At 47.7% G+C, this 25,725-nt stretch overlaps 1 protein-coding gene across 2 annotated transcripts in view; it reads right to left on the bottom strand.

Moving 5' to 3' along the window:
* The window catches only part of SH3GLB1 (SH3 domain containing GRB2 like, endophilin B1), a 313,723-nt gene that overhangs the window by 117,471 nt on the left and 170,527 nt on the right, over nucleotides 1-25,725 (bottom strand). For both annotated transcript variants that reach the window (XM_078645884.1, XM_078645893.1), the window contains one exon: nucleotides 22,006-22,139. In XM_078645884.1, the coding sequence (XP_078502010.1) occupies nucleotides 22,006-22,139 (134 nt within the window). The remainder of the gene's footprint in view (nucleotides 1-22,005; nucleotides 22,140-25,725) is intronic.

The raw sequence follows: 25,725 nt of genomic DNA, 5'->3' as shown, positions 1-25,725 counted from the left end.
TTGTGTTGGAGATGGTGACGTTTCCAGGGACAGAGGACTTAGGAATCAAAGTTGCTTATTCTATGTGCTTCCAAACACCTTAGTCTTTGTGATATAGTGACAGAGCAAAGTCATCTCTATATTTCTAAAACTATAGCTTGTGGTGTTCATCTACCTTCGCTAATAGGCACATGTATGTATTAGCAGTCGAATATAAAATATTAAAAATACCACTTGTTTAAAGTTGTTACATACTGTGTATGTGGGTGTTTACAGAGGCTATATTGAGTTTATTGCGATTCAGTTTTATAGTGCAATGTTTCAGGCCACACTTTATTTCTGGAAATGGCACAGCACAGTAATTCAGAGGTGCCAACAGGGAGTCAAGGGGCTCTGAATGTAATCTATCTGTAAATCCGCCTAGAAGCTTCTAATGCATACTCATAGCAGCAACACAGCAAACCACTCCGATGCAACTCGCATGAGAACTTCATAGTACAATATCTCAGTGCACTGCACCCTCAGAGAAACTCGTCGCACAGTATCCCCATTCACTCCTAAATCAAATTCATGGCACAATATATCATGAGCTTCCTTGCACAATACAATATCTCAGTTCACTCCATAGCAGCGTAAAGACTGCATTTCACCAATGAGTTCACACAACTAACTACATTTTGTTATATTTTGCTTTTCAGCATCTGGTTGACGAACTTGACCTAATTTTTGGGCAAACCTCCTTTGCTGCTCCTGCGCCTCTACAACACAGTCAAAAACCCCAGTGTTTAAGGTAAGAAAACTGCTGCTATATTTTACATTGTAGTTGAGGAATACATGAATACAGTAGAGCAACTACTTGCAAAGCCGTTCCTTGAACTGAAACGTGATGAGAAATGAATTGTAAAACAATTCGGTCCTCACCGGCCAGACCTTATTAACATTCTTGCTTTCTGAAATGTCCTTGAAAATGCACCATTTGCCTGCTCTATTTAAAAACAAAATTGTGGCGAAGACACCCCCCCTCTTCGAACCCCCGTAGGTTGTTCAGACTCACGTGCTCGCCACAGTGTAGTAGGACAATTGTTTTACGGCTCACCACCTTCAAATGTCACCAGCCACAGATGGTTCCATTCCATAGGTGGAGGCAGAGTATGCCATAGCAGTGTATCTAGCTCTATTGCAACACAACTGGTTCAAGATTAGCCGACTTGAAACACCACAAAACGTAGAGGCCTCTTGTATGAAATTTCCATTTGCAAAATGTGGTTGCTAATTGCAACAACCTTTGCGAACAGAAAGGAATTTTGAGAACCAACCTATATACTAGTAGGTCAGTGTAGGAACTGGGTTCACCAGGTCCCCTGGGGGTAGCTTGGCCCGAGCAGGAAGGCACCCGAAGCTTAGGTGTTAAGTGACTACACAGCACACACAACCGCTGAGACAATAAATGCACGCAAAGACTGAGACCACACCAATATGCTTGATTCAAATAAAGAAGTTTTATCTAAGATCAAGATCAGGGCAAGCAAAAATCACAGTAGTAATAACTCATTACATTTCCTTAAAAACGCATGTTTTTCATTACTTGGCCATAAATACATAAATAAATAAATATTAAATAGTAAATAACTGTAGGTTATTCAGATAATACTGCATTAGACAGGATCAAAACATTTCATTAGGTAATAGCATTTCATTGCTTAGCAATACATATTTCCTTGTGTCAGAAATCCGCAGGTTATTAAACAAGAACTTAACCTTTCATGTGGCTAGAGTAAAACGGTTCATTAATTAGCAGTAAACCTCTCAGTAATCACTTTGAGTAGAACTCAGCACTTCCTCAGGCCAGGGTAAACATCTCTTTAACCACGGAGAACATCACTAATAACCAGCGCAGCAGGTAAGGATAAACGCTGCTTTACCCTTCACTAAACCTTTTATGAGGCCCTGATAATCAAGGCATCCAGCACAGTTAAGCATTTCATCTTATTCAAACTAAGCCAGGCAAAAGGCTAACGTGACTGGCACTTAACTGTACTCTAGGCAGAGGTTAACTCTTTTCCCATAGGGCCCTCACAGTGTCTAGGGGCCCTGGCCCCGGTCCAGCACTCCAGAGAGGCCAAATAGGGCCAACAGGGCCCAGTCTTAAGTCTTCCCCAGGGAGGGGTGAACTCTGGGCCTCCACCGGCCTTCCGCCCTCCTCCCCGGGGGTTTACCTCACTCTTCGGCCCACTCCGGGCCCTTGCGACAATTCTGGCAGGCCTCGGGAGGGAGGGGGGCCTATCCAAGGAGGCCCACCCGGTTCCGCCGCTCCTCCCGAGGCTGATGGGGGTTCTCGCTCTCTTCGAGCGCTGGCGCTGGTTCCTTTGTCGGTCCCGGGCTTTCCTGGGCCTGGCTGCACCCGGGGACTGATGGGGGTGCGGCGCCGGCAGCCAATCAGAGCGCGGCGGGGCGGAGTCACTTCCGAGGCTCCCGTCACGTGAGGATAGCAGGATGGCTTCAGGCCTAGTAGGGCCTAGCGCGGCCCAGTGCAACAATGAGGCAGCCCTCTCCTGGCTCCCGGGGGCCGCCGTGGGGGGTGATGAGGTCGGCGCTTCAGAAGCACCCGCGACCAGCGTTTGGGGCTCCGGTGAGGCGGCAAGGGCCGCGACGGTGAGTGAGGCCGCTAGTGCTCTTCAGGCATAGCGCGGGGGGGGAATTGCAAGGTTCCGAGGCCCACCACAGCGCGGTGCCGGCAACAGGCTGACGATAGTAGCGCCGTAAGGAGCCGAGTGCTCAAAGGGCAGTAGCGCTTCAGCGGCGTCAGGATACCGGGAGCCAACGCTTAGCAGAGATAGCGCTTGGGGCCACAGCTCTTCAGGGCACAATAATCTCTAGCACCTCAGCGCTTCAGGACATCGCGCTTCAGGGCAGCAAGGGCTCTGGACTTACAGCGCTTCTCAGCAATGGCGCTTCAGGGGTATAGCGCTTTGGGGGCAGCCACTGTCTCTAGCGTCCCAGCGCTTCACAGTTCAGGCAGTATAGGCAAGGCAGGACAGCAGAGGGGATGAGACAGGACAGTGCAGGGGCCCAGGTTGAAGTAGAGGGGCGCAAAGTGGACACAGCCCTGTACCTGGTTGATCCCCAGTGGTCCTGTGGCAGTCAGGTGGGTTTCTTATTTGACGCGAGATGGTTCCTGCGCCCTTGTGCAGTAGATTCTTGGTTTCCTGAGGAGGGGGGGTTTGAGTTGAAGGCTTCCCTCAGCAGGTCACTTCAGATGTTCCCTGGGTTCCCCTCCTGCCGGGCCAGATCAGTGGGCTAGTTCAGTGTTCCTCACACAGCTTGGAGGGCAGTGCCTAAACCCGGTCACCCCCAGTGGTGTAGGTTTCTGACTAGTCCCTACCGCCTAAATCTCCTGCGTAGGGTCCCCCAGGTCAGTGATGCCCCAACTGACTAGAAAGTTTCCCTCCCTTTTCTTTTATAGTGGCAGTTGGCGACCACTCCCCTATTCTGGAAGGTTCCAGGAGCTCCCTCACTCTAGCTATGGGCAGGCAGGCAGGCTGGCATTGCTACAATGTTTAGGGGTTCCAGCCAGCTCCTGCCTACTAGAGTGCGTCTAACAAGACCACGCTGCGGTAGCAAGCGTCAGTGGCAGCCATGCTGGGGGAAGAGAGCACCTGCACCTTAGCATTGGTTAGCAATGGGAAGGTGCCCGGAGACCTAAGGCCAACAAAAAGAGGGTGGAAAAAAATAAGGCAAGGGCGAAAAAAACAGGGAAAGACCACCCTAGGGCTGACAGGTCTAACAGTCAGTTAACAAAATTCCTGTCAGAAACCACATTCAGAGGGTCACGGGGGAAGCAAAAGCTACTGGACACAACCGTGGGGGTTAAGGCCTTTAACTCCTGCTGCCCCGGGCCAAATCTACTCTTAGGTTCAGAGCAACTGGGCCAAGTACCTCTTCAGCACATGACTCTCAGTAGTAGTGCAGGTTGAGCAGTACAAGGGTGCCCTCTATGGTGAGGGGGCAAGTTGAATGAGGTACACATAAGGGGGTGATCACAGGCTCAAAATGTGTTCAACTGCACAAATAAAGGACTGTCCAGTCAAATAATTTCCTTTATATCAAAAGGAGTGTTTATCTACGAATACAAAGTAAAATACTGCGCAATACACGCAGCCCCATGAGGTCAGGACTCTAGTGTTCAATAGGCAGTCCCACTTTCCTCTTACTAGTGGTTATTCCCTAGTCATTATAGGTGTCATTCAGGTCAGACCACACCAACAGTCAAAGTCTCAGGACACCCACTGTGACTAAAGTGAAAACTGTTCTAGTGCCTGAAAAGCTGTAGTAGGATAAGTTCCCTTGGATCGTTCTGGCCCAACAATCAGTCTTACCCGCTCTGGGAAGGATGGTGTGACTGATGTCTCAATGAGGAGCGGCTGCTGTTAGTAAGTAGCATTTACGGCTCAGCAGGGGCAGCAGCTGGGCATCCAGGAAGCTTCCTCTGGCTAAACAGTAAGTTCTTCTGAACTTTTCCATGGGTGGAAGGATGCTTCAGTTACGATCCTCAATCGGGGCTCAGGCCTGAACCGATCACCACGGGTGATCTCGCCTCATGACAAGGGCTTGAACGAGGTGACACTCCATATCCTTTACGTGGCCCTATCTGGCATACAGGGGTCACCGACCCTACTCCTCACAAAGGCGACTGCCTCATTGACATGGCAGTAATCTTCAGAGCACCCCCACAGGCATGCGGTGTCGTCAGCTTTTCCTCCACACACAGACTACAGCCAAATTGGCACAGCAGTAATCTGCCCAGCTGCCCCACCTGGCATATGGTGTCAGCCAATTCACTCCGCAAATGGGCTATGGACCAATCGGCATGGCAGTGATATCAGCACAGCAGCCCTCTCTGGTATATGGGGTCACTGACTTGAACCTGCACATGGGCAACAACCCAATCGGTACAGCAGCCGTCTCCTCACTTCTGGCTAGAGGCATCCACTCGCCAGGATCCCCACTAAACCATGCTCAATCCAATGCTCTCCTCTTCCTCTTAGTGTGCATGCTCTTGTGAAGCAGGTAGGTGTCCAGGCCCCTTTCCAGTCACCTCTCCCTGAATCAAAGAGCATCCTTTGAAGTATACTTAAGAGCCTGGATCCTCTTCCTCCAGTGTGTGTCCCACCCAGCTAACAGGAATGCAACAATCCACAAACCAGCCTGGGAAGATTCCTCTGCCTCCAAATGCACCTCCAGTCATCTATGAGTCTCCCAAAATGGAACCCAGAGACTTCCATATATTGTGCCATTCACAGGCACACATACACCCAGGAAACACATGCACACAACAGCAAACACAATGCACAGCACTACCTATTAACTTGATGTAGGCCAAAGGTGAGTTAAGCACACAGCAGCTGAACTTCACATGAGTAAGCCTGTAGGCCTCACTCCAGAGGCTGGTAAAAAGGCTTGTTCACTTCTGCTGATCACTACACGGTATGCTGCCACCACCGTCCTCATGCTACGTAACTCCTGGCAAAGGCAGTGGGCTTTCACCAACATGAGGGTGGTGCTTTGGGAACCCCTCGTGATCTAACAAGATCGCAATCTGTGAGACAGGCCATATGCATGATCCTTGTTTGCCAAGGACAACAAAAATTATCACCAGGGATCAAGATACCATTGCAGCTGGGGGCACTCAGGGCAGGGGTGCACGTCAGTCACCATGCAAGGGATTTTTCCATCCCAACAATAGCGAATCATACTGGGTGGTAATCCATCGTACCTCATTATTAATTTGTGTATTTGTGTACTATGTCATAGGAAATTGTGCTGAATTTAAAAAGCAACTTTTTGTTGTCCCGAGGACCACTGACTACCCCCTCACAAACTTTTTTTTTTTTTAACATTCCCAAGAGTGACAGGGTTGCAGTGGTACCCATTTTCTATTGCAGATGGGTTACCACCTCTGTGATGTTGGCAAAATTCCAATGTTTTGAGACCAGATTTCAGTCTCAAAACTTTTACATATACGGTAATGAATCGCTAGCTGGAATAGATGCCCTAAACATGCCCCTTCCAAATAGCGATTTGCTATGGTTTCTAAATACAATGTGAAATTTAGTAACTTGTTGCCAAATAGCAAAACAGTTTAATACATGGCAAAAAGAAACGTAAAACGAGATGAGTGAATGGAGTGGATTCTTGCTACTGCTTTCACTTTGATCGACCTGCAACTATAAAAGGAGGAACTGGCTCAAACACAACAGTCTAAAATTAAGGCTATTCGTACACATCCATATTTCCATCTCTTAAAAACAAATAGCAGCCTCGGGTTTCAGTAACAGCAGGTGGGCACAACGACATGGCAAAACAAGAGATAACTGAAGGTTAATGCAGTTAAAAAGTATATTAGGTCACTTATTGGGAACACCAATACCCTAATCTAATAAACATCACATGGATTCTAACTGTAACTATATCACAATTAGTTCACAAAGCAGACCACATTTAATTGAATCTGTACATTTTAAGCGGACTAGTTGTTTGTAAAACCGTCTAAAAAGCCACAGCACTATAATATGAGCTTATCTTCTCTAAGACTAAGAAAGCGGCTGTTAAGCATCTCGTTAAAAGCGTCTATAGCCACATTTTTCCTTTTTATGTGTGTGTTTATTTTAGTGTTTCTCCCCAGAAGGAACAAAGACAGACCTTAATTACATATTTTGCCCTACCCCAGTGTAAGAACAATGTGGGCACAATGTCTAGCACTGTAAATTATTTGCTACCTGATTAGCCCGAGTGTCACTGACAGTTTAACTGTTTAAATAAGGTTTTACGAATGACTGAGTATTTTGAAATGTTTTGTAAGAGGCTCGAAAGCACATTATCAAGAATATTGGAACAGCAGGATGAGTTAATTAATGCACACAGGCACTAAAGAACAATGTCAGATCTTAATTGTATCATCAGCTCTGCCTCTATGCAATATTCACGAGGTCACATACCTAATATTACAATCTCTTTTGTCTCCTGCGTAGAATAAGAGTCACACACAGATTGTAGGTTTAAATAAGGTTTTCGAATTGATTGTGAAACACTATTAGGTTTTGCAAAGAGTTAGCAACTATTTATAAAATGCACAACAGCACTTTAGTTATGTAAGAATGCTAAGTTACGAAATGAAGGATTGACTACATTGTTTCATGACCAGTCAGTATCACGTATCTTACAGTTATTGCTACCTTTTACACACATTAATTTTAACTTTTGTACATTGATTATAAGTCGGATATGGAAGATGCCACAGGCACAAACTAGGGTCGAAGTCTGCATTTGTAGCTTTTTTAGCTGCATGAGTCTGTGTTTCAACAATATATTTTGTATCGGTTACATTTTCATTTAATGAATTACCGCATAATGTGAATCGAAAGCTAATTGTTTAATCCGGAAAATCTAGCTGGGATCTGTTTTATTTTAAGCCAAAATTGTTATGGTTTTAATTAACTAAACAATAAACTTAAACCTGAAACTGTTTATCAGCAGTCATTGGTACGTCCTTGCGTGTTGGGCATAAACGTAGGACTGCAGTCCTCAGTTCTAGGACTTTTTGTGTGGTCCCTGTACCATTTTTGTTCTTCTTTGTTAATTTTTCACTATGGGGTTCTCATCTGCAAGCTCCCCCACAACGGGTGGTGGGGGAAGATGCTGTGAAGCACAATGTGCTGAATTCTTGGTAACGTTTGCTGTGCTGCATGCTTAGGTCAAGGTTCCACTTGGGTCAAAAGATCCAAACTGCACAACACTGATGAGGCCCACGCAAACAAGTGCTCTCCACCTGAAGTGCGGTGCACTGGACAAACCAATATGATGGACTGGAATAAGATCAGAATGATCATCAGTGGCTAGGACTCTTGCAAGCATTCAGCTAATCATCTTTTCTCATGTCGTACTTCCTGAGAAAGAGTACCTGAAAGTGGATAACTCAACAATGAACAAAAACATGTCATGAAGTAGCCAAAGGAGCAGAGGCACCTAAAGGACCAGCAGCATTCTCCATTTCTTCCTTCAAGACAGCCAAAAGGCTTTGGGTGCACCCACCAGTCTAAATGAAATCTGCATCCTGCACCTACATTGAAATGAGCAATTTGTTCAAGACAAGGATTGTACGTCTCATAGCCTCATCCATCCCAACCCCTCTACTGGACTAGCCTGTCAAAGGTTAAAAAATGTGCATTTCCAAAAATGACTTGTATACTCACAGAGAAGGAAAATGCTACTTACCAGTATGCATCTGTTCTTGGCATGTAGAGCTGCAGAGTAGTACACTTTGCATTAGTTCGCCATCTGGTGTTGGGCTTGGATGCTTGCACCTTGTTGTTGTCTTGGAAAAGTCTTTTGTAGTCACGAGATAGGCGACTCCTCCCTTGGTCGATAGGTGACTCCTCCCTTGGACGATAGTGCACATTGGCATGCATCCAGTCCATCCTTAGATTGTTTTTCGCCATGATGTGAAATGATGGAGTTAGTATGAAATAGAAGAGATGTCCATGATAATGTATCGAATTAAGATAATACTGGAACAGATACAGGTCCCTGGGAGGTGGGTGGCCGTGTACTACTCTGCAGCTCTACATGCCAAGAACAGATGCATACTGGTAAGTAGCATTTTCCGTTCGAGGCATATGAGCTGCACATAGTACACTTTGCATAGACTGTACAGCAGTGTCTCCCCTAGCGGTGGTCACCTGTATGTGTTGCAGTAGTTTGAAAAAGTGTTTTATGGACAGCTTGGCCTACAGAAGCTTGTTGCTTAGCCTGCACGTCAACACAATAGTGTTTAGTGAACGTGTGTGGTGTAGACCATGTTGCTGCTTTACATATGTCATCTAAAGGGATGTTCCCTAAGAATGCCATTGACCCCCCTAGTTTGCGTGTGGAGTGTGCTCTTGGGGGAATTGTTAATGTGCGTTTAGCCTTTTGGTTATATATTTGAATACATTTTACTATCCACCTTGCAATCCCAGCTTTGGAGATGGGGTTTCCTTTATGAGGTGGTAAGAAGCCTACAAATAGTTGTTTTAGTTTTCGAAAGGGTTTTGTTCTGTCAATGTAATAAAGTAGAGCCCTTTTGACGTCTAGGGTGTGAAGAGCTCTTTCTGCTACAGAGTTTGGGTTTTGAAAAAACACCGGTAACTCCACTGATTGGTTAAGATGAAATGCAGAGATGACTTTGGGAAGGAATTTAGGATTTGTTTTGAGAACCACTTTGTTGGGACGTATTTGTAAGAATGGTTCTTGTATTGTTAAAGCCTGGATCTCACTTACTCTTCTAAGAGGTAATGACGACAAGGAAAGCTACTTTCCAAGTGAAGAACTGAAGTTCACATTTATGTAGTGGTTCAAATGGGGGACCCATGAGTCTGGTAAGAACAATATTTAAATTCCACATGGGAGAGGGTGGTAATCTGGGAGGAATTAGTCTTTCGAGTCCCTCTATAAAGGCTATAATCGCAGGTACTCTATAAAGTGACAAGTCTTGTCTATTTTGTAAATAAGCAGCAAGTGCTGCTAGGTGTAATCATATGTCTGAATATTCTAGATGACATCTTTGCCAGTGTAGCAGATAGCAAATGATGTTTTAGATAGAAGCATCCAAAGGATTGATTTGATTGTTATTGCAGTAGATAACAAATCTTTTCCAATTTGCAGCATAACAGGTTCTAGTAGTAGGGTGTCTGGCTTCCTTAATGATGTTCATGCAGTCTGGCGGAAGGTTAAGAGAACCGAACTCTAGGACTTCAGAGGAGCCAGATCGCTAGATTCATTTGATTTGGATCGGGTGACTTATTTCAGCATGGCTATGCATTAGCCGTGTTGGGGAGAGACGTAGTTTTTGATGCGGAACAACTGCGAGTTGTTCCACGCCCATGTGGGAGTCACCAGGATCATTTTGAGAGACTGTCGCCTGAACTTGGGTACTACTAGTGGAATCATTAGGAGTGGTGGAAAAGTGTTCGCAAATCTGCCTGACCAGTTCATCCATATCACATTGCCCTTGGACAATGGGTGTGGAAACCTGGCGGCAAAGGTTGGGCATTTTGAGTTTGTGTGTGTGGTGAACAGATCTAAGTCTGGTTGACCCCGCATTTGGAAAAATGGTAGAAGAACTTGAGGATGAAGTTCCCTTTCATGTATCTGCTGTGTCTGCCGACTTAGCAGACCCACCATCTGATTGAGAACTCCTGGAAGATGTTCTGCAAGCACGTATATGTTTTATGGAATGGCCCATCTCCAAATGTTCTGTGTGAGTTGGGAGAGCTGCTGAGAATGTGCGCCTCCTTGTTTCTGAATGTAATACATGGCTGTCATGTTGTCCGTCCAGACATGGACGGTTTTGTTTTGTAGATGTACTTGGAATGATTTTAATGATAGAAAGATTGCTAGCAATTCCAGGTGATTGATATGGAGCACCTTTTGTTGAGTGGTTCATTTGCCTTGAACTGTATGTTTTAGGAGATGCTCTCCCCAACCGGTGAGTGATGCGTCTGTTGTCAGCACCATCTGTGGAACTGGTTCGAGGAACCCCCGCCCTTTGGACGGGTTTTGTGTGTTCAACCACTCCAGAGAGTGATGTGTGCGCTGTCCACCAACACCAGATCTGTTAGTTGTCCTTGAGCCTGGTACCACTGATGTGCTTGACACTACTGTAAGGGACGCATTTGAAGTCTTGCATGAGGTACGATAATGATGCAAGAGGCCATAATTCCTATGAGTTGCATGAATACCCTTGCTGGGAGGGAGAGCTGTGGCTGAAATTCGATGACTAAGCTTGTATACTGGCTACTCTGGCTGGACTGGGATATGCCAGAGCCTTGGAGGTATCTATTGTTGCTCCTAGATACTGATGTAAGTGAGAGGGTTGAAGATGTGCAGTTTACTGTGAATCCCAAGTCATGTAGCAACTGAATGGTTTGATAAGAGTGATGATCACACTGGTTGAATGACTTGGCTTTTATTAGCCAGTAGTCGAGATATGGGAAGACATGGATTTGTTGTCTTCTTAAGTGTGCTGCTACCACCGCAAGACATTTTGTAAACACTCTGTGTGCGGTGGTCACCCCGAATGGGAGGACTGTGAACTGGTAGTGTTGTCCGTCCACTACGAACCTTAGATACTTCCTGTGCATGATGTATGGGAATGTGGAAGTAGGCGTCCTTGTGATCTAGTGTGGCAAGGAAGTCGCCTTGTTGCAGCAGTGGGAGCACTTGTTGGAGAGTGATCATATGAACATGATCTGACTGTATATACAGATTGATGGGTCTGAGGTCGAGTATTGGTCTTAGAGTTCCGTCCTTTTTGGGGATTAGGAAATACAGAGAGTAAACCTCTGTTCCTTGGTGTATTAAGGGAACTGGTTCTATTGCTTGTTTTTCAAGCAGTGAGATAACTTTCTGTTTTAAGACCGTGAGATGTTCTGTGGACATTGGCCGCTGCTTGGGTGGTATGGTGGGTGGGTTAGCTGTAAGTTCTAGGCAGTCACCATACTGGATAATTTGTTTTACCCACTTGTCTGTTCTAATGAAGTTCCAGACAGGTAGGAACTGTGATAATCTTCCCCGACTGGAGTGGAATGGTCTGGGGGCATGGAGGGAAGTCATTGTTTATTAGCGGGGGAAGTGCGAGTGCTATTGGTACTTTGGTCTCTGCCCTTGCTGTTATTTCCCCTATATCCTCCTCTAAAATATCCTCTATTGTGGGATGTTTGAGTAGTGTTTTTGAAAGAAGAGGAGGTATCTGTTCCAATATTCTTGGATGCTCCTCTATAAAAGGAGTGACAAAAGGAACCACGTGTGGATGGAGACGGTAATGCTCCCATTGATTTAGCAGTTTCTGTGCCTTTTTTAATTTTTGGGAGTGGTATCTACAGACGGTCCAAAAAATTGTTGTTGATTGAACGGCTGGTTGAGGATAGTTGGTTGGACCTCCTGTTTAAAGCCTGAAATGTGTAGCCAGGCATGACGTCTGAGTAGCACACTAGTGTTAATGGACCTAGAGGCTGTGTCGGCTGCATCAAGGGCACATTTGATTGAGGCGTTAGTTATTAATTTGCTTTCCTGAATTAAGACATTTGCCTGAGTTTTATATTGATCAGGTAAATGTTGTAATAGGGTTTCTAATTGGTCGTAGCGAGTAGTGCTTGGGTGTTGGCTATGCACCAGTAACTGGCTGCTTGAGCCAGAGGTATCTAGCAATTTGGATTCTTTGTCTGGAGGTGGTGCATCAGCGGAGTTTTGTGAGTTGGCGCGTTTTCTAGCGTTGGATACTACAAGTGAGTCTAGGGGTAGTTGTCCTCTGATGTATGCAGGGTCATCGGGGGCGGGTTTATATATTTTTTATCAATCCTAAGATTGAGAATCCTAGCTCTCGCTGGGTCCTTAAATATTTCAGGTGCATGTTTAATGACCCCTTTAATCATTGACAGTATTTGTACAGTTTTTTGTGACTGTTCAAAGGTGTCTAGAAGGAACTCCTCTTCTGCAGTGTCTGTATGCATGTGAACGCCATGGTAAACAGCAGCCCTATTAACAAGCTGCCCAAAACCGATATTTTCATCTAGGGGAGATGGGTTTGTTGGAAATGGCTGGGGATCTTGGAGGTCTGGAGGATCTATTGAGTCATTAAAATCGTCCCAATCTGGATCATTAGCAGGGTCAGAGAAAGGGTCATTGTTGCATCCCCTCCCCCTAAATCATCATCACTATATGGTGGTGGTGAATGTGGTGGAAATTGTATAGGCTGTGGCGGTGTGGAGCGACCCTTGACCCCACCAGGTAGGTCGCTCTCCCTCCGCACAGCCCCGCCTATGTTTCCCTTCCCCAGCTGCCGCTGCTGAGGAAGTTCGAGGCCCTCCACCATCCGCAGGCTACCACCTGAGCCTCATCCCTGGTGGCAAATGGTGGGCCGTAGGAAGGTTTCTTCATCCTCCACTTTATTGCTTTTATTGTATTGCTTGTATTTTCATTGTTGTGTCTGTGACTGCTGTGGTCTGTCTTCCCCCGCTGCCTGTACGTGGTCCGTGCCCCTTTTTCTTCCCTCTGTTCCCCTCGCTGTCCCTGTGCTCTATGCCCGGTCTTTCCTTCTCTACCCCTCGCTGCCCCAGTGTCTCTGCCCGGTTTTCCCTTCTGTTCCTCTCGCTGCCCCCGTGCCTCTATGCCCATTCTGCCACCTGTTCTTAGCTGCCCATGTATTTCTGTGTTCTGTATTTTGCCTCTGTGCCTCTCGTTTTTCTGGTATTTCTGTGCCCTTTTGCCTTCTGTGCCACTCGTTTTTCTCTCGTTTTTGTGCCCCTTTTGCCCTCTGATCCACTCGTTTTTTGTGCCAGTCTGCCTTTTGTGGCATTCGTTTTTTCCCTCGTTTTTGTGCCCTTCTGCCCTCTGTGCCACTTGTTTTTCTCATTTCTGTGCCCCTTTTGCCTTCTGTTCCACTAATTTTTTGTGCCCTTTTGCCTTCTGTGCCACTCGTTTTTCCCTAGATTTTGTGCCCCTTTTTCCTTCTGTTACCTTCATTGCCCGTCACCGCCCTCGCCGCTGCGTCCCCTGCGGCCCCACCCCCCTGAAGGCCAACTGCCCATTCGCTGCCCCCGCCTCCCAGCTGCTCCTCCCTCCAATCAATCAATCAGGTCATTTATAGAGCGCACTACTCACCCGTAGGGTCTCAAGGCGCTGGGTTGGGGGGGGGGGTGCCGTTACTGCTCGAACAGCCAGGTCTTGAGCTTCTTCCTGAAGGAGAGGTGGTCTTGGGTCAGGCGTAGGTCGGTCGGGAGTGAGTTCCAGGTCTTGGCGGCCAGGTAGGAGAAGGACCTTCCTCCTGTTGTCGCTCTTCGGATGCGGGGGACGGCAGCGAGGGCGTGGCTGGTTGATCTGAGGAGGCGCTTGGGAGTGTAGAAGTTGATCCGGTTGTTGAGGTAGCTCGGGCCTTGGTCGTGTAGGGCTTTGTGCGCGTGGGTGAGGAGACGGAAGGTGATTCTCTTGTTGACCGGGAGCCAATGCAGATCTCTCAGGTGTCCGGAGATGTGGCTGCGTCGGGGGATGTCGAGGATGAGTCTGGCCGAGGCGTTCTGGATCCGCTGGAGTCTCTTCTGGAGCTTGGCGGTGGTTCCGGCGTAAAGGGCGTTGCCATAGTCCAGTCGGCTGGTGACGAGGGCCTGGGTGACCGTCTTCCTCGTCTCGGTGGGGATCCACCGGAAGATCTTGCGTAGCATGCGCAGGATGTTGAAGCAAGACGAGGAGATGGAGTTTACTTGTCTGGTCATGGAGAGGGAGGAGTCCAGGATGAAGCCCAGGTTACGTGCGTGGTCCGTCGGTTTGGGTGCGGTGCCCAGGGCGGGGGGCCACCAGGAGTCGTCCCAGGCGGAGGGCGAGGAGCCCAGGATGAGGACCTCCGTCTTGTCCGAGTTCAGTTTCAGGCGGCTGGTCGTCATCCATTCGGCTACCTCTCTCATCCCTTCGTGCAGGTTGGCTCTGGCGGTGGCGGGGTCGTTGGTCAGGGAGAGGATCAGCTGGGTGTCGTCGGCGTAGGAGATTATGTTGAGGTTGTGTTGGCGTGCGATGGCCGCGAGGGGGCTCATGTAGACGTTGAAGAGGGTGGGGCTCAGTGAGGATCCTTGAGGGACGCCGCAGATGACTTTGGTGGCCTCTGACTTGTACGGTGGTAGGCGGACTCTCTGTGTTCTTCCGTCGAGGAAGGAGGTGATCCATTCCAGTGCCTTGTCCTGGATTCCGATGTTGCCAAGGCGCGGTACTAGGGTGCGGTGGCAGACAGTGTCGAAGGCCGCGGAGAGGTCCAGGAGGATGAGGGCCGCTGTTTCTCCGTTGTCCATCAGAGTTCGTATGTCACCTCCCCATATATGCCGGCTGCTGTGCAGCCATGCCGCTGGCGCGCCGAAGGCGTGCCTAAGGCAAGGGAACCTGCGCCCGTCCGCGCCTGGAACGTGCCCAGCGCCACAACCCCTGGCCCCCGCACCCGCCACGACGACTGCCGCCACTACGACGCCAGCACTCTGCAAGCTCTCAACTCCGGACGGGGCCACACCTGCTTCAAGGCCGCCCCGAAACGCACACACGACCCCTTCACCTGCCGGAACTGCAGCTACACCAGCCTCAGAGCCGACGAACCACCCGCCAAGAAATACCCCAACCACCTCCGATGCTTCCTACTGAACCCCAGCTCCGCACATAAGCATGCCGTCGAGCTCTAGGACCTGCTCGACACAACATCCCCAGACGTCGCCTTCCTGACAGAGACCTGGTTTAATGACTCCTCCACACCCGACATTGCCATAGCCATAGCCATCCCAGACGGCTACAAGATCACCCGCAGAGACCGCACCAACGGAGTCGGAGGAGGAATAGCCATAGTCCACAAGAACAGAATCAGGGGCTCTACTAGCACCGGCGATGCGCTCAGCACTAACTGCACCCTCAGAGGCACCCTCGTCCACCGACCTCCCGGATGCCGCCCCCAGTTCAGCAACTTCATCGCCGACTTGACAGGCACGCACGCCCTGACCTCCCCCGCCCACTTGACAGGCACGCACGCCCTGACCTCCACCGACTACCTCCACCTCGGAGACCTGAATTTCACCTTGAGAACAACAATAACTCCACAACCCTGATCGTTAACCTCGCCAACCTCGGACTGAAGCAACTCGTCACAAAGATCACCCACTCCGCTGGCCACACGCTCGACCCCGTCTTCTCCTCAAGCCCTCACGTCTCCTTCAGCCACACCACCTAACTCCTCTGGACCGACCACCGCTGCATCCATTTCGCCTTCCAGAAGCCCACCACACACCACCGCACGCAACCGATCCCCCCACCGCCGCTGGAGCAAAATCACCGAAGACCAACTACACGCAAACCTCGCTCTCAGCCCACCCACCGAACCATCCAACACTGACAACACTGCTCACAGCCTCAGACGCTGGATTGAGGACTGCACCAACACCCTCGCCCAGCTGAAGAAACCCCCCCACAGAGACACCAGCAAGAGGGCCAGCTGGTTCACCCCAGAACTCCTAGCCTCCAAGCAAGCCTGCCGGAAACTAAAGAAATGGCACAGTGAACAAACTCCGGACAGCCACGCAGCACACAAGGACGCCATCCGCAACTACCACTACCTCATTAGGGTGGCCAAGAGGACCTCCTTCAAAGACCGCCTCAACAACAACGCACACAATAGCAAGGAGCTCTTCAACATCGTGAAGGAACTCTCCAACCCCAGCTCCAACACCAACGACATCCCGCCGTCACAAGCCCTGTGCGACTCCCTCGCCACCTTCTTCCACCGCAAGATAGCAGACATCCACGACAGCTTCAACACCCAGACAGCCTCAACAGACAGCAACACAACAGACCTTCCACACACTATTGACCACGACTCCCTGCTATCCTGGGCCAGCGTGAGCGTCGATGACAACATCAAGGCCATGTGCACAATCCACTCCGGCTCTCCTTCAGACCCATTCACGCACCACGTCTTCAACAGAGAAAGCAGCTCCATCGCACCCCACCTGCACAACGTCATCAATCTCTCCCTCGAGACCGCGAGCTTCCCAGAGATCTAGAAATACGCCGAGATCAACGCCTTACTCAAAAAACCTAAGGCAGACCCAAGAGACCTCAAGAACCTCCGGCCCATCTCTCTGCTCCCCTTCCCGGCCAAGGTCATCGAGAAAACAGTCAACAGACAGCTAACCCGATACCTCGAAGAAAACAGAATCCTGGACCCTTTCCCGTCAGGGTTCCGCTGCAACCACAGCACCGAAACTGCCCTCATCGCCGCCACCTATGACATCAGGACTCTGCTGGACAACGGCGAGACCGCAGCACTCATCCTCCTAGACCTCTCTGCCGCCTTCGACACCGTCTGCTACCGTACACTACGCGCACGCCGAAGGGATCTGAGACAAGGCTCTGGATTGGACCACCTCCTTCTTCTCCGGCAGAACCCAGAGCGTCCACCTCCCCCCATTCCATTCCAAAGCCTCTGAGATCTGCGGCGTACCCCAGGGATCCTCCCTCAGCCCGACGCTGTTCAACATATACATGGCCCTGCTTGCACATGTAGCCCGATAGCACAACCTCTACAAAATCTCCAACGCCGACGACACTCAGCTGATCCTCCCCCTCACCAAGGACCCCATCACCGCCGAAGCCAACCTCCACGAAGGAATGAAGGCTGTCGCCGACTGGATGAAGACCAGTCGTCTGAAGCTGAACTCGGACAAGACGGAGGTCCACATCCTCGGCTCCAACCCTTCAGCCTGGGACGACTCCTCCGACTAGATGGCACTGGGGGCAGCCCCGACACCCACCGACCACACACGCAACCTGAGAATCATCCTCGACTCAATGCTCTGAATGACCAAGCAAGTCATTGCCATCTCCTCCTCCTGCTTCAACACCCTCCGCATGCTCCGCAAGATCTACAGATGGATCCAGACAGACACAAAAAAGACAGTCACCCAGGCCCTCATCAGCAGCAGACTCGACTACGGAAACGCCCTCTACGCGGGAGCCCCGACCAAGCTCAAACGACTACAACGCATCCAAAACGCCTCGGCACAACTGATTCTCGACGTACCACGCCACATCACCCCCACCTGAGAAACCTGCACTGGCTCCCCGTCAACAAGAGGATATCCTTCACGCTCCTCACCCACACACACAAGGCACTCCACAATACCGACCCAGCCTACCTCAACAGACGGCTCTCCTTCTACAACCCCAACCGCCAGCTACGCTCCGCCGACCTCTCACTTGCCACCGTCCCACGCATCTGAAGAACAACCACTGGTGGGAGATCCTTCTCCCACCTCGCCGGCAAGACATGGAACACCCGCCAATGAGCCTACGACAGACCCAAGACCTGCTGACCTTCAGGAGGATACTCAAGACCTGGCTGTTCGATCAGTAGCCCCCGTCGCCCCCCCCTCCCGCTCCCCAGCGCCTTGAGACCCTTGGGGGTATGTAGTGCGCTTTACAAATGATTGATTGATTGATTGAAGAACAGGAGAAGAAGGTCTTAAAGGTGAAGTAGCACAGTCATTTTTACAAGCACTGCTGGAGTGTCTGGTGTGTCCAGCTTCCTTTTCTTGTGTGGCACAGTAGTCATATGTCCTGTTTTGGGGTTAATATACAGTTTTTTCTGTTTAGGATCCACAGGATCCGGTCGAAAAAGTTGCTCTTGTTCGATAACCGGTTTCGGCACCGATTTCTTCGGGTCCGAGCAGGGTTGCGATTTGTGCCCAGAGTCTTTAAAGGGGTTTTTAGAAACTATCGAGATGGAAATCTTTTGCGGTCCCGAAGATTTTGGCCTAGGATCCGAAGGTTTGTCTTTTGGAGTGAAAGTTGTCGGAGCCGATTTAGTTTTGGCAGCCAGGTGTTCTTTTGGCTTCGGTGCCGAAGGCGCCTGTGGGACTATGACATGTGGTTCGCTCGGTTCCAAGCTACTGGAAGGCTTGTCTTTTTTCTTCAGCGCTGGGCCCGGGGCTTTTGAAGTATGTTTTTGGTCGCGACTGCGGCCAACAGACAAAGTCTTGACCCAGGCCTTCTTCTTTGTTGGTGGGGTTGGGGTAGGTGCAGTTGTACTCACTTGTTGACCAGGAGTGATGTGGTCGTCTGAGTCTGGATCATCTTCTTCAGACACGATTTCAAGGTCGTCAGAATCCTCCTCCGGGACAACGGGGCCTTTGTTGAAGATGTCCACTTGTTCCAGAGCTGCTCTCTGCACCATGATTTGTCGTTGGATCACGGATGGTCTTTTTCGATCGAAAAGAGGCACAGGCCTGGCAATTGCTTTCGTCGTTTTCTGCTGAGAGGCACAGGTTACAGACCTTATGATGGTCACTGTGTGGGAATTTGGCTCCACACTGTGGGAATTTTTTTAACAGAGTCCTTTCCATGAGCTGAAGGCCTTAACGGCATTGATAGGCCCAGCGGCCCGTGTCGACGACCAGAATGGAGCAGATGAGATGCGCATCGAAGATCACGCGATCGAAAACAATACCGTAGATTTATAGATAGTTTTCGTGTCAAAAAAGTTTAAAAAGCAAGGTTTCGAACCGGAACACAAAAGTTATATCCGGACCCAATCGCGGAAAAAGCTATCTAAGGATGGAGTGGCTGCCCATGCGCACTATCGTCCAAGGGAGGAGTCACCTATCTTGTGACTACAAAAGACTTCTTCCAAGACAACAACAAGGTGCAAGCATCTGAGCCCAACACCAGATGGCGATCTAATGCAAAGAGTACTATCTGCAGCTCATATGCCTCGAACCTCTGATTTCCTAGGATGCCAGGACTGATATACAATGCTTGCTGGATTATATAGAGGTCTGAAAAGCCGGAGCTATCTTCAGCATGGCACAGGGCCTGGTCATAGAGTAGCATGCCAGCCAGCCAAAAGGGCTTTGAAGAAATACGGTCTATGGACAAACTGGGTATTAACATTATTTGCCAGGAGCTCTTGACAGCTTTACTTAAAGTCCAAAACGGATCTAGGAACAAACGAAATTGTTGCATTCTGCTTCGTATGGACAATACCGCTGCAGGGCTTTACATCAATTACCTGGTAGGAATGAGGATAAGGTTACTGGAAGAGTTGATCAAGGGCTTTTGGTACTACCACCTGGAGCAAGGGATATTCGTGAAGTGGAGTATACCCCAAGTAAGGTAAACACTGCTGCAGACTCAAACTCCTGTTACTTGAACAATGTCAGCAATTAGACATTGAATCTGGATGTGCTCAGGGCTCTGGGAACCAATGGAGCTCTTGTGAAGTGGACCAGTTTGCATTCAGGCCACATACACAGCTAGAAGCCTTCTTTCGCTGGAGGCTAGATCCAGAGACCACAGTAGTGGACTTCGTCCTTTAGGAATGAGGGACAGTCCTTTAAGCTTTCTCTTCCTTTATAATGCAAACCTGTGTGCTGGCTTACCAAAGGGAAAAAGAACAATTGATGAACAGAATGCAGAACAATGTCATACATTCACTCCAGTACAGAGATCACCATGCCATTCAAGTTTAGACCCAGCCATATGCAAATCAGTCTTGACCCTGCTCCCAATGGGAACAGTCCAGCCCGAACTGCCAGGCCAGGTCCTCCCTGGACTGGAAACAAGCATCCTAGGACTGGTTTTAGCTTTCAGCCCTCATCAGCCAGGAGAGCTTGACCCCAGTGGCATGGAGAGCACGGGACCCACGTCTGGGCATACCAGTCCCACTTGGGGTGATAAAGGCAAAAAGAACAATTGATGGCTTAGCAGTTTGGGCTGGACTGTTCCCACGAGGCACAGGGTCACGACTGATTTGCATATGGCCAGGTCTAAACTGGGGTGGCATGGTGAGCAAAAGAATGATGGATTTAACACAGATCTCTTGACTGGTGGTGAATATTTTGAATTGCTCTGCATTCCGTCCATCAATTGTGTGTCTTTTGCTTTCTCGCCCTAAGTGTGCCAGGTATGCCCAGACGTGGGTCCTGGGCTCACTGTGCCACTGGAATCAAGCTATCCTGGCTGAAGAGGGGTGAAACCTCTAAACCGGTCCTAGGATGCTTGTTTCTGGTCCAGGGAGGACCCGGCTTGGCAGTTCGGGCTGGACAGTTCCCACGAGGCAAAGGGTCAAGACTGATTTGCATATTGCCAGGTCTAAACTGGGGTTGCTTGGTGAGCAAAAGAATGATGGATTTAACCCAGATCTCTTGACTGGGGGTGAATGCCTTGATTTTTTCTGCATTCCATCCATCAATTGTGTGTCTTTGGTTTACCAAAGGGAACAGAAGGCTTATCAAGGACGGACCATTGCCCTCTGGGGATTACAAGTGTGGATATCAGTACTTATGCAACTTTTTTTTTACTTAACTAATAGGTTCTCTGGGCCAACTTCACCAACTGGACCTATAAGGCAGTTCCCTGTTGGTGGTCTGAAGGCTTATAGGTGATATCAGAGGCCTTTAGGTAGGTGCCTCGATCCTCAATTCCTTTTTTTTCTCTATAAAAGGAACTCTATTGAGTAGTCAAGTTGCGTCCCAATTGTTTCCTTATCATTGCTTGCTCGCTGGACTATTTGAACTCCGCTACTCCTGCCCCTGCTGATAGCTCTGTTGGTTGGCCTAGTAAACAGGGAGGTTTTCCTGGTCTCCAGTTTTTCTCCTTCCTGCTAGGTTATTTTCTGGAGCAGTTTCCAGACTTTGTTACAATCTGGTACCCGGTACTGTCTCTGGAAGTAAACACCCTGATCTGCACACAAAGAAGACTCTGTAACTGGCGCCAAGAAGACTCTGTAACTGGCGCCCAGAAGACCAGCTCTAGACAATCGTATGATTCAAATAATTCCCTACATTTAAAAAACTCTTGTTATTAAAATTAGGCACGTGTACTCCTCATCTGTACCTGCCAAACAAATTAGCAGAACATTTTCAATACATTAAACCTACAAGCTGCATAGCCTGCATTTACAGAGATGATGTAGAGCCCTACCTAGGTCCCTACAGTTTAGAGTACCTTACCTTAGTGTAACCTACATTTGTGATATATTGAACTGATTCCCTGAGTCTACCATCTCCAACTAATATTAAAAACATAAGCCTCACATCTTTCTCCATAACTGTTAGTTTCTGCAGATTTTTCACTACACATTCCGTTACTCACAACGTTGCTGTTCTTTGGGACCACTGCATTTCTGGAATGTGGTGCCACAGACAATAAAGGAGAGTACACATTATGGGGGATTGTCGGGAAGGGAGATTTATTAGTGCTCATTATGTTTGCATTACAATAACATTTTCTCTAACGATAATGCCAGATGCCACATCATATTTTGGACAAACAGTTTTTTCTCAAACCAGTTTCTTACAAACAAACAGAAGGTAGCTGATACTTCGCATTACACAAATACATTACTACAGAGGCAGCTGAGAACAGCCATATGCCTAATCTTCAACGAAAACGAGAATTGGTTTATCTACTTACAGATATTGTCTTATAATCACCCTCAATAAAATTTCTTAAAGGTGTGAGAAAGTTTGTTGCAGCAGTCTGAATGAGTTCTCGGTCTGCAGTTCCAATTCGTTTCTGTGTTTCTCCACATTTGATTAGTGCGTTTCCTGTAAGAGACAAATACAAATCTTTTCACAAGTTTGTGTGCAACCATCTCTGAATAACCACCATATCTCCTTTGTTTTTGCATTTACAATCCCTCCAGGAGCTTAATTTCCCTACTGCCCTCTCAAGGTAGTTTTGTATTCCACAGAACCTTAGCTGTGGCATCCATTCCCAGAAGTCCTACACAACTATTACATTGTTTCTTAACCCCTTCGCAGCTCGTCACGCAGCACGGTGGCGCTGTGCTCATGACGAGCTGAGCTCGTCATGGCCACACCCGTTTTCTCAGAATGTTCAGCACAGGGGGGAATTATCCCCTCGTGCGAGCGTTGCGGCCGTTATGACGAGCTGAGCTCGTCATTAGCACGCATCAGGTTAAGGATTAGATTGCATTTTGCCACACCTAAAGCCACAGTGCCCCAAAGGCTGCATGATCACAAATACATTTCTGCACAAAAAAGCAGCAACGTTTTTCTGTGATGGTATTTTCTATTAAATGTCAAAATTGAGGCTGAACAAGAGTAATAGTCAACGTCACAAGCAGAATCAGAATAAATGTTGCAAGGTAATCAGGAGACATACAAATTTGGCTAAACTCACCCTCAAAGTTTCCGGTTAACCCCAAGGAGATGACAGGTTTGCAGATTTCTCTACAGGATCTTTTGCTGTTATAGATTTCAGCATGGTTAAATACACACATTCAAGCTTCAGGGATCAGGCCTTGATGGACAAATCATGGATAAACACTCTCTAGCAGAACCAACCCTCAGTACTAGACAACAATGTTGCAAATTCTTCTATTGCCCTCCGTCTGGGGTTTAACAGTTTAATGTTAAACCCCAGATATAGAAGAGTAAGGCATATGCATTAGATAGTACCTAGTGTACTGAGCCTAATGGTTACCACGGACTATATTGAGGAGACACTACTGATTTGTGTCAGTACATGAATGCGATTTAAAGCTATTAAATAGGAGGCCAAAGATGAATGAGGGGCACACTAACAAATGCATCTGATTCTGCATTACCTTAGTTGACAAAAAAACCTCCCCGAAAGCTTCCATTTTTGCTATCCCATGCACCCATATTAGATGGGACTGAAGGTTTCAACCCCTAAGTAACGTGTTACATTAAAAGCGATGTTTCAAATTCATGTTTACTAAAGTTTCTTGATGCTACACAAACATAACCAAACATTAAAGACATAAAACAGATAAGAATATTTTAGGGCAAATTGGAAGCAGCTTTGAATATTAAGAATTTTATTTCTTTCTTGAACCCAATCAAAGATGTTTGGTTTACCAGGAAAAGATTCCATGATAAAACACTCTCTCAATAAATGAGGCACTTATAGTTTCTGGAACATCTATGCAAAATTAGACCCAAATCAAAGGTTTCAAAAAGGGGTATGAGATTTTGTTTGACAGAAAAGGGAAAGCATAGCATGCACAATCTTTTGTAGAATAACCAGACTTAAATTGGAACATTTGGGCCAATGGAAGCCAGTTAAAAAGAACAGGAATTATGTGATCCTTAACTGCACTTTGCCAATGTTGTGGACTGCCGCATTTTTGATTGAAGTCTTTAATCAGTTTCTTGCTAGGCTAAATAACAAGATTTGGCATAAACTAGTCACAAATGGGTTAACATTGTAGCTACTTGCTTGCTTGGAAGAAGGTATACAATGTAGAACTGTCTTCAGAACCATGAGATGCCAAAAGCAAGTGATGGAGACTTTGGGTATTTGAAGTTTGAGGGAATGATTGGCATCACAAGGGTGACGCCAACATTTTTTAACAGTATTTACAGGAACATGAGGTCTATCCAGAGGGCAGAGTTGCTTTCAACAATATAGTTTCTAGTGATGAGCACTTCAGTACTTTCAGGGTTCAGTTTTAAACATTTGTGGCCAACCAGCAATGAAAAAAAACAAGGTTACGGGGAAAGTAATATGGGGAATAAAGGGTCTATCTGATCCCGTAGCACATTTTGAGAGACGTAAGCATTTGTATAAATACGGACACCCATATTTTGTAACTCATACGTAAATGGGGCCATATGCACTTGAATTGGTGGCGGGGAGCAGTATAGAACCTTGAGGTACTCCCTATTTAACAGAATTTGTGAAGATACTCCCAGAGCCGAAGATAACTGTTGCTGTTGATCAGTAGAGACAGATTATATAAATTTAATTGCAGCCTTGGAGCCCAAATAATTAAGCTCTGCCAAGAAGACTAGAAGTCTAATTTTGCAGGGAGGTCCAGTAAAACTGATACATCAACGTTGTAGACAACCATGAGTGAAGTTGATGAAAATCAAGTAAAATTTTCAGTCAGGTAAGAAATGCAGTAAGACCACTGAAGATACCTAGAACAATGTTTGCAATTTAGTTTCTTGAGGTTTAGCTTCAGTGTTAACTTATAAAGCAGCGCATTAATCCTGGACACTACTCCGGGATGAAGGCTTAGCGGGCATAGATGAGAGGAGTAGGTGACAGATACTTAACAAATCTGTGCACAATCCTGGAACCGAGACTTGAAAGTGCTAAAAGAAAGGAACCAGAAGCTGAAGAGCTTTTAAAAGAAGGCCAGAGATATAAGGGGCCTCTTGGCCCTGCTTTCTTCCCCGAATGAAGCCCCTCGGGGAGCTATCGGGAACAAAAAAGCCCAGGCAAAGATACTTAACTGGTTTTACTTCACAAGACTACATTTCTTTTACTATTAAAGAGGCAGATAAGTCCTGTATTGGGGAAGATAATATTTCTATTTAGTACTAATTTTGCTGCATGTAAAAGTAATGGAGTCATTTTTACATATTCAAAATGGTTCACAGACACTACAGAAAGAAATGCAACAAAGATGTAATTTTCATATCAAAGTCAAGGTAGAGTTCTATATACGAGATGCAGATCACGAATATCCGTACTTGCCAAAGCAAGAATGCAGACATTGTTGATTTAAGTTTCTACAAAGTATAAATGTTGACGTAGCTTTCACCATCCAATGCAGAAGGACTTCTACTTGTTAAGAAAGAAAAAAAGCATAGTTTGCCATCAACAGAGATCCATTACTAGTTTAATGCTTCTTGTGTCAAAAAGTAAAATGACGGGGGGCGTGGCTAACAGCCGAGCAAGATGGCTGCTTAGTGTAGGAGCTCCGCGGACGACACAACCCTTCGCGTAAATCCGACCACTGATCCGGTACAAAAAGGCGGTCCGAGAGCCTGAGCAGAGGTCCGGGAGGCGGGGATAGGCGAAACTCCGGTTGAAATCGGACACCGGGTGCCAGAGTTAGCCGAGAGTAACGGAAATCGGCCTACCGCCCGAACCGAGCCTGGAGTATTCCCGAGCGGGAGCTCGAGACGAGAGAGAAACGGAGCAGTATAAGCGGCGCTTCCAACACCAATGCGGAGAGGCAAGATCCGAAGGAAGTGAACGATCCCCGGGGCTGATAAGGCCTCGAAAACAGTGAAAAGCGGAGCAGATATAGACGAGGTGAGGCATGGTGGAGATCGCACAGCTAGGAGCTCGATTTTTGACGGCGACGCCTGATTGACTACTATGGATGCGGGAACACCCGGGAGTTGATTG

Source organism: Lissotriton helveticus, chromosome 1_1, assembly GCF_964261635.1.
Source record: "Lissotriton helveticus chromosome 1_1, aLisHel1.1, whole genome shotgun sequence".
Taxonomy (NCBI): Eukaryota; Metazoa; Chordata; class Amphibia; order Caudata; family Salamandridae; genus Lissotriton; species Lissotriton helveticus.
The sequence above is the reverse complement of the archived record's forward strand: the minus strand, read 5'-3'. Positions and strand labels throughout refer to the sequence as shown.